The 12,639-nt window shown below is 37.9% G+C and overlaps 1 protein-coding gene across 1 annotated transcript; it reads right to left on the bottom strand.

The window, feature by feature from the left end:
- Positions 1–6,226: 6,226 nt before the first annotated feature.
- On the bottom strand, positions 6,227–11,941 carry LOC104440708 (protein spt2). Its single transcript, XM_039311519.1, is given in 10 exon segments — positions 6,227–6,591; positions 7,320–7,409; positions 9,155–9,291; positions 9,421–10,244; positions 10,338–10,461; positions 10,547–10,624; positions 11,133–11,250; positions 11,552–11,685; positions 11,687–11,767; positions 11,852–11,941. Coding segments are annotated over 10 exon segments (1,785 nt in total). The 3' UTR covers positions 6,227–6,482.
- Between the last annotated feature and the right edge of the window lie 698 nt (positions 11,942–12,639).

Below are 12,639 nucleotides of genomic sequence, written 5' to 3'. Positions count from 1 at the left end.
CTTGGTCGAAGTCAGGTTTCAAAAATCTGTGGCTCCCACGTCTATTATTTGAGCATTTGCCACGTGTTATTTAATATGACGATTGGTAACATCAATGTTGAGCTATGTATCTAAATGTGACTTTTCTAAAATCTTAATCTCCATTTGATCAAATGGATTTCTAGTCATGATAGTACTAGATGAGGTATAATATAAAATCTAGGAATTTGTTATATCAAATCTATTGTTAAGAGGATCGTAATAATAAAACTAGATATTTTAATATACTATAATGTCCAATATTTCATAGCAATTGCATATCAAGAAAATGATAAGAATCTCTTATTATTCACTGTTAAAGAAACCACAAATGCACAAATGAAGATAATCTGTAGCAATCAATTCTTGATTATTGTACAATATGAATGATATAGATCAGTTGTTGCTTTCGTAAAGTTTCAACTTGAACTAGAGAGTGACAGAGGAGGAGAAGAAGGAGCTCAACTTTCTCTGTGTTGTAAGGCTTTGATATAAACCAAAAAATTATTTGGGAGTTGTGAAGTTTCAACGTGAATCGGTGCTGTAAATGAGAAGGAGATGGGGAGGGTAGGGTTTTTTTAAGAAATCTCTTTGCCCCTTATTCTTGATAATTAGAAAGATCCATTTTCAAACTTGAATTTGTTTATTTAAAATCTGGGTCATTCTACTTTACTTTTATATATTAGTCTTTTATTATTTTCCCTTCTCTTTTTTCTTTTATATTTTTCAATTCCCTTCTAACATTCTTTAATTAAAAATTCATCGAATAACAAACTATACTAACATACCTAAAATATGTAATAAATATAAATAACAAATACACATATATATTATCCATTATAGAATAGAAAGAAATTCGTATACACAAATAAAATAAAAATGAAAATTATTGTTACTTTGAATTTTTCTTTTTTATATTAGAATTTAAATATTATTCAGCTTTATTAACTTAAAGAGGCTTGTTATTAAATAAAAAAAAATAGCGTTTATACATTGGACATAAGAAATCATGTTCGCTTTTATCTTACATCACACAAGATATTTCAATCCAGGCTCTATTTAACTTATATCTACCCTTATCATGTCTTGAACAATAATCAAATACATGATATTTAAACATAGGTATCAAACATAGGATGACTTTTATCTTAGATACGGAATGCAGTACAAGTACTTTGATTTTTCAGTGGTTTGGCCATTAATGACATTACCTGGTTCTGCAATTTCGTTTTTGCCTTTCCTTTTTGCCAAAATCTGGTCCAAACTTTGGCTTCAGGCGTTCTGATTATGTCCATACATTTCTCCACCACGTATGGGGCAATGCGCTGAAACCGAAAGGAAGTGCCCATTACTACCAGTCGTCCTTCTGCTAACGCATCCCTCGTCTTTTGCCTTTGGCAAGCCTCTCTCGAAATGGCTTTTTCACTGTTTTTACTCACCACAACCTTCCAAACGAAGGCTTGTCCCTGTCCCTATTGAAATTGACCAAACATGTCCCCGTAACCGTAAATCCCCATGCTCCCTTTGTCTTGTCCTTCGCTTCTCAGCCAAAGGAAAAAACAAAGGGCGAACTCACTAATGTCTAGGAAAGATTACTCGGTAAGTCATAAACTTATACGAATGTTAATTTAGTTTTAAATTTTATAGTTTATCAATTTAATTTTAAACCTTTACACGAAAATTTAATATATTTTCGCATGATATTACTGATGTGATGATCGAGTTATTGTCAGTAGTCTTTCAACCAAAATGACTACATTGAAATTTCGGGCTATTTAATAGTTAATTGGCAAAATTAAAATATTAATGACCGAATTATCAATTGTTCAATGGATTTAGTTAAGGACCGATTGGACAATTTCCTCCTTATTTGAGTATTTTGACCTAATGCGGCTGAAATCTTTGAATAAAGAAAAACAGTTTGATTTATGTAGACTTCATAAGACCCCGAAGTGATCGATGTAGTCTTAAAATGATGGTCCGAGCTAGCCAATTGGCGGGCAAGAACTCCAGACTCTCATGACACTTTCTAAGCGGCAACGACAGCAATTTTTAAGGTTTTCAATTTTTTGGAAACCGGACACCTCTTTCTAGTTGTACCAACAACCCCGTACACATAGGCTAATGTCCTTAGCATCACTGATCAGACATAAGAGGAAATTGAGATTTGATTTTGATAATGTTGCCGTTAATTAATTTTTAATTATTTATGTATTTTCTTTAGACCCCACAAAGGGAAAGTTGCTTTTTATTTTTCACTCAAATATTTCATCACTTGCATTTTTCTTTTCTAGTATTATTTTGCGATTTTAAATTTGAGTTGACAACATTTGCACCTGATGACCTTAGTTTAGAATATGATTTTTGCATCACTTTAGACTATTTCATGTGATTTTACAGAATTATCTTTCCGCCTAACTTCCCAATGTGTAAAGTAATGCCACCTACCGAAATTATGCACGCAGAAAACTTTTAAAAAAGTGAAATCTTAGTGTTTTGAAAAATCAAGAAATAAATTGTAAATCCTATCAAGTTTGATTAAGACACTCCTGCGAGTTTGATTTGATTCATGATAAAATAAAATCTCTGATAGATAGTGTGTTCAAAGTCCAGACAAAACATGCCTTTTTCTAGGAGCATGATAGGGACATAATCACCTTCAAGGTGGTTGGACAAATAGGAAAAGGGTCACGTATTTTTCATAAAATCACCGGTTTGATTAACATCATGACCAAACTTTTGAATAAGATGGCTTGTATCTTGCGTGAAGAGGTTTCATATCCACTAAAATCTTGGTGGAGTTGTACTGGGGAGCTCGCCAATCTTGTTTTTCAAGTATCAAGTTTTGTGTAAATAATAATGACTTGAATTTAATATTCATAATGGGCATGAGATTATTATCCTGATGTTCGAAGAGGGTGATTATTTGCCAATTACCCCTTGAAATACTCTTACTACTAAAATAAATAAAGACATTTTTTGTCAATTCATTGTTGGTGAAATTAGGAATAATTTACAAACTCACTGTTAGAGGATATAAATTTGAACACGAAACTAAATCTAAGCATGCATGGATATATAACGACCAAGGTTAATGCACAATATTTTTTTCTTCTTTTTTTGGTTTTACCCGGCCATGGATGATGGATGGAACCGTGATGTGTCCATGTTTCTATTGAACATGCATGGATTGGATGATGATATGTCTTGACATATGGGCTACGAAGCAAGAGCTCCGCTGGACTAAGGGGTGCTTGCTCCAGAGATAGCTTTATCATAATTTTAAATTCCCTTTCTTCGGCTGTCATTTTCTTTTCTTTTTTCTTTTTTTTTGGAATTCGAGGCCCTCCCCTCCATCTTAATGGGATGAATGCGAAAGGCACCGTGCTCTCGAGCCTCGTGCGCGCAGGCCTCTCTTGGCTTTCTTTAATTGAATCTGTTTGCATGCGATAGGAATCATCATCAGTACATCCATTCATTCGTCGGCCGAAACCCTCTTCATTTAGAATTTGATAAATGCTTTTAAGAGCGTTCTTTGATGTTTTTTCTGTTTTAAAAAAGTACCATTTTGAGTCATTGACTATGATTTTGTGCATAGTGGAATGTATCATTTTCTTGATTAAAATACTCAAACAGTATACTCATGCCCATCAATGTATGTATATATACAATTTTATTATTTTGTTTGTGGAAGTATGGTGAACTTAAACATCTCATTTCTGGCCAAAAAGGAAATACAGTCTCCCCCCGTCCCTCTCTCTATCTTTTGGTGCAGGGCAAAATTTAAAGAACTGTTCCCACGCATGGACAGCCATTGCTTTCTGCTTTTGTCGATTGGATCACATCAACATCTCTCTCTCTCTGAAATATTGGAAACTTTATGCAGTTGAAAATACAGGGAAAAGACCACTTTTCCACGACCCTTTTCAAGAACACCAATCAAAAGTGGCCTGAATAAGAAAAATATCTCGGTTCTTGGTTTTTGCAGCAACACAGGGTGTGTAAATGCAGCAGTAATGAAAGCTTCTTATTAATTAACCTGAAAAAAGGGTTTCTTCTTTTAGCTTTTTCTGTCTTGTTTTTCTTCGTGGGTTGGAACGTAAGAGATCTTCGGATTTTTCAGGGAAGAAGATTTAGTAGAGAGTGACGCTAGTATAGGGTAGGCCCATCATGGGTCTCTGAGTCTAGTTTTGGGGGTTTTTGAAGATGAAGGTGTTGTTCATTGACTGGGTTTTTTGCATGGAACGCATCTTGTTCTTGCATGGGAAATTGAGGGTTTCTAGGGTTTAAGGTAGTTTTTGCTCTTTTTTTTATAGATTATTTCCCAAAACGTCCCTCTGAATTCGTGGGATTTTCTTTTCCGTTTTTGCAGATGATGAAGATGAGATTTTGTCATTTTAGTTGAATTGTGTGTTTCTTGTGATCAGAGTTGGGGTTGAGGGTTTTGCAGGGTGGATTTTGGGGAAACCTTGAGGTATGACTTCTTGAAGTTTGTGTAGCAGTTGGACTACTGAAGAAGTTTAATGGCAGATCTATACAGAGAGATCTGAATATCTTGTAATTTCCAGTAATGGACTCTGACAATTTTGACATTTTAACATCTTGCAATGGGCCACTTTTATTCAAATTTAACGTGAAAAATTTGCCATGAAGAAGCATGACACTATGCTTTGTATCAGAGTTCAGGTTCTTAAAAAATCTATTGAAGATAAGGGTTGTTGCCACGCTGACTCAATCCCTAATGTGTAATGGGAGATTGTTGGGGTTATATCACATCAACTATGGAAGAGCTGATCCAACAATTACACAGAAGATATGGGTTATCGTTGCTCCAATCGAAGGTCTAATATATGAGGGAGAGACCTATTCCACATTAATTATAAAAAGAGGTCAATTATCAGTTTATAAATATGAGAGAAAGTTTCACCCTTTAAACAAATTATGAATTGAGAGAAGATTCGAGACCACTTAATAATTACCTCACCATGCTCAAGTTTCAAAATGCTATTTTGTAGGTGCAAAGCCAAGAGCTCTCTTCTTAAGCTGAAGAAGGCGGATAGATGTAGTTATGTCCTTAGGGATTTATTTCATTCGCAAAATGGACAGATGGTTTGATTCTTTTTTCCTCTTTTGATTGTAATTCGATCAGAACTTTTTGAATTAGCCCAATTTGGAGGACTAATTCTTTGATTCTGCAATTCATGCGGAATTGGAGGAGCTCCCTACTTACTCTTAAATTACTTGATTAGCATGAAATAGGCTATTTCATTCGTATGAAAGCAAATTGGGTTTCGATATTTCTTATTTTTGAGGCTAACACTTAACTATATATCCTAACTATAGTGAATTGGAGTGATTAAAGAAATTGAAATGCTCTTTACAGTGCCCTTTTGGTACATATAATCCAAGACAAGGAAAATGATACAATAAGTGTCATAATTTTTGTAAAGACTCATTTCTGTACCATATTTTTTTTTATCACTCAAATGTCTTAACTTATATATGACACACTCAATGGTACAACATATATTTTTTTTTTTCTAACCATCTAAGTGCCATATAACTTTTTAATTAACCACTTGAAACTTTTAAACTTTTTACTATTTGGACGTTACAATTTCTAAAAACATTTATTTGAGTGCCATAGTTTTGAATCAATCAAGGCATTCAAGTGGAGGTTAAAATTATGACACTTATTAATGTAGGATTAGGGACTAACCAACTTTTTTTTTTTTGTTGGTCTAAAGGGATTGACCATGTTAGAGTGCTCGAAAATTGCATAGAAAATGCGATCCATAATGAAGTCAAGATTTGATCGACTCATTTGTGGGAAGTTACGAGTGATCGCTTCTTCGAGTTTGGTCTTGGACTCGATTTGGTCTTGCTCTCGGTCTTGGGACTTAGTGTGGCAGTTGGGCACCTGCCGCTGAAAGGACACAGCTCTACGATCCATATGATCACTTAATAGATGCAAGCCATGAGCTCCTCGTCAGCTCACATGTACCGTTCCGGAATAAAAAAGCCCGAAAGAAATGTACCATTCTTCAATTCAGCAGTCATCCTCATCTTAAAATGGTTTCTTCGTCTTCATGCATCTTTAGCTTCATCTCACCAATGAATCGAAGTCATTGCCTTTTGGCTTGACTTCTGTAATGAGGCATTCCTAAAGACGTCATCGGGCTGTCTCGATGTTTTTAATGAATCGCACTCGCAGGGTATCGCCAGTCTCATAATACAAATATTTGAATTGGTACAGTGAGTATTTAGCAGAGTAGATTAGCAAATGCTTGTAGACGACAAATCCATCAGACTCGCTAGAACAAAAAGATTGAGAACAAGGCTTTACAAGAAATCAGTAATCCTAGGGAAAAAATCATGATCATTATTAATATTATCTGACAGTATAATCATATCCGACAAAGAATAATGTACAAACTACGACAGGCGAAATATTGGGGCTAATGTCAGCGGTTCAGCTTACGCTTCTTTGCCATTCTCCTCATCTGTTCTTGTCGCTCCTCCTCCTCAATTAGTCTTTGTTGCTCCTCATCTTCCTTCCTTGCGATTTTAGCACTGTACACCCCAGCAGGCAAACAAATCCGAATTATGGTCAGCACTCACTGGCTCAATACTCAAAGCACAAACACACTACACATGGAATCTAGAAAAACCAACACAATCAATTCGACTACTTGGCGATGTTTCGCATGAATTATAGTCAGCACCATATTCAAATTCAAAGTGCAAGTTGGGCTTAATTTAGAAAGACCATCAATATGACTATTTTAAGTTGGGCGATTTTTTCAAAGGGTGAGAGACTTCAACATTTTTCATCCCTTCACCATTTTCTTTCTGAAATCACATCTTATTCGTACAAGCACTAAGCATGTAAAATGTAAGACAGCTCTCATCTCACACATAAAAATAAAGGTGCACCTATCCCACAGATTCCACAACCCAGTTTCATGCTTTATCCATTTGCAGTGGCAAACATGCTGCAAATGACACTATGATGAGGCCGCTCCACAACATTATGAAATTGATTTGGTGGCAGAACCCAGTCATAAAGAAACCATAAGGTCCTGAGGAAATCACTCATAATGTGACCAGTGCGGTAGCAGTGGCAGTGAACCTATAGATACAGTAGGCTCGCTGGTTTAAGCATAAAATAATGCACAGTGCCGTGACACTAGAAAAACAGAAGTCAAAAAAAAAAAAAATTGAACAAAAATATGAAAGAAGTTCAAGCATGACAATCATTGTGCAACCACTATGGTAACTAAATGGTACATGAAACAAACCTTCTCTTCTCCTCCTTCATAATTTCATCAAAATTTGCTTCCATGTCACTGTCGTCATCATCCCGACCAGCATATTTTTGAGGATTATACCTGCAACAATATTATGATTGAATATTAATCTTAAAGCACTAGCATCAAGCATCTAACCAAATATCATCAAGTATAACTATAAAAGATAAGCTATATACACCAGGTATCATAGCCATTTCAAATTCTCCCTCAAGATACATCAGATAAACTTATAAAAAGCTTGTGCTGAGAGAAGACATCAGCTCGTTAGTAAATAGACAATGTCAGGACCATAATTCTAACACCTGAGGAAACCTACATAATCATTCACATTGAACCCAGTCCGCCCACTACTTCTCAACAGCATTGGGAATGGAGCACTCATGGGCGATTTGTGAACAGCAAACACTTTTACCATACAAGTGAACACGAATAGCTTGCTATTGATGGCGATGTGTTCCGGATCACAACTATACCACAACAACTTTAGCGTTTTTTTTTTTTTTTAAAGAAAAAGAAATAGCCTGGAGGGAACCGCACAAAAGGAGTGGCTGTAGCATATGGTCAGACGACCTTTTTGGGACAAATGAGACATGGCATAAGAAAAGTCCCTACCTAACCTACATATATTTTCAAGAGACCTGTTTGCTTATCCTCACCAAGATCAACTGGCAACTAGATGCTCTCTTATAGCCCAAATGGAAAATAACATTTATTTTTATATCATAATAGCCTTTCACCTAAGTGTCACCACCAGGATACAATCCATATACAAAAGCATCAACAGAATATCGAGCCGACTAGGTCCAGGATAGCATATTATAAAAACATGCCCCGTGAGGAAGAATTTGCAGAATATCTATCTCAATTAAAGCAGGAAATACACCAGATTAGTCATCTGCTCTTCTATTTTCCGTGTACTTGAAGAGAATACTTTCTATCATCTTGCTTAAGTATAATATTGTACCATTTGGACAACAGTAGATATATGATTAAATATCTGCTGTTTTGGTTGAACATAATCATCAGTCTCAATTTGCAGCTCATATTTTTCCTAAGAAATACAATGGGAACTGTTAGATTTGTGTGGAGAGAGGCAGGCAGGGCAAGAAAATGAAGTTCATCTAGGAGCAGGGAACAGGCAGGAAAGAGCCTGTCCCTGTAGATATGGGGCAGGATCCTCAAGATTATATGTGGCAACAATCTTACGGACCACGGGCAATTGTTGTATATCTACAGAAAGTGACGGATTATGCTACCATGATATAAAATCCTCCTCCGCAACTTATTTTAATTTGATCGTGTAAGGAATGGAAGGAACTATAGGAGAAGGAAGAAATCACCGGAAAATATCAAGAATTGCATGTCCAGTTGTTTTGATTGACATATCATACGTGTATATACATGCATTCTCATGTGGCAAGATAAGGCTTAACAATTGTATGATTGCAACTGCAAATGTTTTGTGTCTGCAAAGCACTGAGCCTTTCCAAATGGGCCATCACAAACATTTAATATAAAAACCTTTGCCATCAAGTTCCTGAATTATTGCATAAAAAGATCATCTAGACAGAAGGAATCTTTACTTAATTGGCTTGAAGTACTTTGTTGAAACTAACTCAAAATCATGAGCGAAGACAGATTTAGTTTTGTTTATAACTAAGCATCTCATGAACAGAGAAGTCTTGTGAAAGGAGTTATGCAACTACTCCCAGAAGTGCACACAGACATAAATATTATCAGGCCATCAAATATAGATAGAAATAGAACAACCAAGTAAAACGACCATAGAAGAAGCATAAAGACAATATACAAAAGACACTCACCTGAACATCTGCCTGATCATATTAATAGCCATTTCATCATCATCTTCATCATCAGGGAATGGTCTTATAGGCTTCTTCTTGGGCTTATGATCTTGAGGTTTAACAGCGGATGAAATTTGTTTTGGAGGCTTGTTCATCTGTTTATAAGAAACAAGATCAGATAATCATCGAACCAAAGTGACAACAACAGATGCCCATCTCTTGTGAGTTTACATGAGTATGGATGTATACCAAAAAAACCAAGCACAAAGAGATGGGACTTAAACCTGAGGCTTTATTGAAGCAACTGTCTGTTTAGGTGCAATTTTGTATTTGTTGGGATTCCCTACATCCTTTCTCTGTTGCGCATTGTGCTTCAAAGCAGGTGTCGGTGCTTTTGCAACTGGTGGTTTGGACATCACAGGAGCGGAAATCTTAGCAACTTGTGAAGTCTTCCCTGTGATGGCAAGAGGTTTCTTTTGTTGCGACCCATTTGACATTGCAGGCCGCCCAGGACCATTTCCATTGTTACTATTTAACTGCCTTTTGTCTGCTGCCAACATCGAATTAGATTTGGTAGTGGATGAGACCTTAGTTGGGCCTGCTCTAGAGCTTGTCTGACCATTTAACGAATATAGTCTCTGACCATTTACGGAAGATGGTCTCTGACCATTTACGGAAGATGGTCTCTGACCATTTACGGAAGATGGTCTCTGACCATTTACAGAAGATTGTCTCTGACCATTTACTGAAGATTGTCTCTGACCATTTACAGAAGATTGTCTCTGACCATTTACGGAAGATGGTCTCTGATCATTTACGGAAGATTGTCTCTGACCATTTACGGAAGATTGTCTCTGATCATTTACGGAAGATGGTCTCTGACCATTTACGGAAGATGGTCTCTGATCATTTACGGAAGATTGTCTCTGACCATTTACCGAAGATTGTCTCTGACCATTTACGGAAGATTGTCTCTGACCATTTACGGAAGATGGTCTCTGACCATTTACGGAAGATGGTCTCCTATCATCTCTAACATTTTGAGGGATTCTACCATTGCTGCCAGATGCCTGTTTGCTTGGCAATGGCATTTTAGCTGGACGTGCCTCTTCAAAACCACAAAGAGCCATATAAGCTTATTAATGAAAGATATAGGCAACAGATATATATTAGAGATTTCATATAGAATGTAGTAACACACCAGAGGTAGGAGCAGAGGTACTTCGTGAAGGGGGTTGCTTTGGAGGAGAAGGAAGATCAGCATCATCAGATAATAAAAATGAATAGTCTCTTGTATCCTTCAGCTTTTGAACCTTCTGTTTAACCTTAAAGAATCAGCAAAAGAATTTATTAGTAAAAAGTGGCAACTAAGTTTAAAAAGCGGTAATAGAATCTCTGGAGGCAATTTACCGGATTGATTACTCTAGGTATCTTGTCACGAACTACAGGCCTTGATCCCGTAGATGTTGAGGAAGAACTCTTCTGGTTCTGGAATGCATAAAGGTCTCAGCAAAGAGCTGATAGCATGAAAGGTATGATAAGAGTATTTACAGCTAAGATACATGGCAAATTAAGAAATGTCTTGAAATTTCAACACCGTGATGCCTGGCTAAGTCTACTATATTAAAATCGGATCATGGAAAACAGGTGGCCCTTGTGGATGTGAAGAACCTACTTTCACCATTAAAGATCCTATTATTACTCAGATACTGCCTATTTGGGCTTATATTTGCACATCTCCTTCTTGCCTTGTTATAAGCAGTGAATCAAATAACAAACTCAATATCAGCCAAAGGTTGTAGTTTATTCATTGCTAATTGTACAATTCACAAGTTGCTAGGGTGAATAGGGCCTCATGAATCCCATGCTGCAAAGACTCAAGGGAGCAAGGGTGGAGGAACTGATGCCACTTATAACTATTACGTATGATGAATCTCCATTATGAATTCTCGTGTAATCTCCAGAAACAATAAGAGCAACAAATTATAGCACGGACCTTGTACTGTGACTGTAGAACTCGGGTAGCCAAATGTTGATTCTCCAAAAGTGACTTGCTTTCTAGAATCACTCTCTGCGCAATGACTGGCTTAGAAGGGCCAAAGAAGGAACCATAACTGTTGAAACGAGTGGAAAAAACCTTATGCATCGATTCATAAATCATCAGTGCAGCAAATGCATGTGAAAAGCATTCCAAAAGACCAAATTTTGACACAAGCAAAGAACGAATTCCGAAGACACTACACCTAAGCCATTATCACAGAGATTGAAAAGACGAAAGTCAACAACACATAATACCTTTTCTTGGCCACGATGTGACCAGATGATAGAAAACCTTGGAAAATCCCTCCTAGATAAAGGAATTCGAAAAAGCAGATTCAACAACTGAATCTTGCAGCGAGTTGAGGGCAAACTCACTTGTCATTCGGAAGCTTCTTTCTGTCCTGGGAAGCAGAAACTCCTTCCTCCTTCATCTTCTCCTTCCTAATCCCTTCTTTCAATTTTTGCCTAAATTCGAGGTAGTCCACCTCCTCCTTGGAGGGTCTTGGCTCTTTCCTCCTCCTCCTCCTCCTCTTCATATTCCTCGCCCTGTTCTCCTCCATCCTCCTCGTAGTCATCATAATCCTCGTACTCCTGCACAAGCCCGGGCCCCCGTCAACACGGCGACCATAATCACTCGCATTACCGACGAAAAACAAGCAAGACACTAAATCAAACACGAAAAGACCGAGAATCCGGCGTTCCCCAAAGAGGGGGACTGTGAACAACAGCAAGTGCGGAACTCACATCTCTGTCGTACCCCCTCATCGCTGAGCCAATCGAAGGAAAACCTGAAGCGGCGAACCCGATCGAAGTGATTTCGCCGCAGAAATCAGATCGAGGCGATTCGCGTGGGTCGCGAAACGCGCGGCGGGGATCGTCGGGCGCGGCGTTCTCCGGCGGATCCGAGGGAGGCGAAGCGGCGACGGCGGTGGCGGTGGCGGCGGCGGAGGCGGCGGCGGCGATCGGAGGAGAGATCGATTGGGAAATCGAAAACCCTAACGCTGCTGGGGAAAACGCAGGGAAGAGGACGACCCCGACCTCAAGCGTCTGGGGGTGCTTTTCTAGCCGCGAGAGAATGCCAGAGTCGGAAATAATAGAGCCCGAATCGATCCCGGTTCGCGGAAATGTCGAAAGTGGGGCCTGTCCTTGCTTGAAATTACGAGCGCTGCCACTGAGATGAAGATGAGATTTCTGGGGCATGTCCTTGCTTGAAATTACGAGCGCTGCCACTGAGGTGAGATTTCTGCTCTCCGCCTATCGTTTCGGACCGGAGGACCTTTGTTGGACCGCGACGCTCGTTCATTTTATTTCTACGGGAAAGGGACGGAGTAACGTAACCAGTGGACTGGTGGTGCTTCTTTGCAAAACTATTTTGACATAAAGAGTGTTTGCAATTTTTTTTTTTTATAAAAGGTTTTTGGTTTGCTCTTTGTTCAACTTTAGAAATGAGACTTAGAAAAATG

This window comes from Eucalyptus grandis, chromosome 4 (genome assembly GCF_016545825.1).
Source record: "Eucalyptus grandis isolate ANBG69807.140 chromosome 4, ASM1654582v1, whole genome shotgun sequence".
In the NCBI taxonomy this organism is placed as follows: domain Eukaryota; kingdom Viridiplantae; phylum Streptophyta; class Magnoliopsida; order Myrtales; family Myrtaceae; genus Eucalyptus; species Eucalyptus grandis.
Note: the sequence above shows the minus strand (reverse complement) of the source record. Positions and strands in the feature narration are given on the sequence as shown.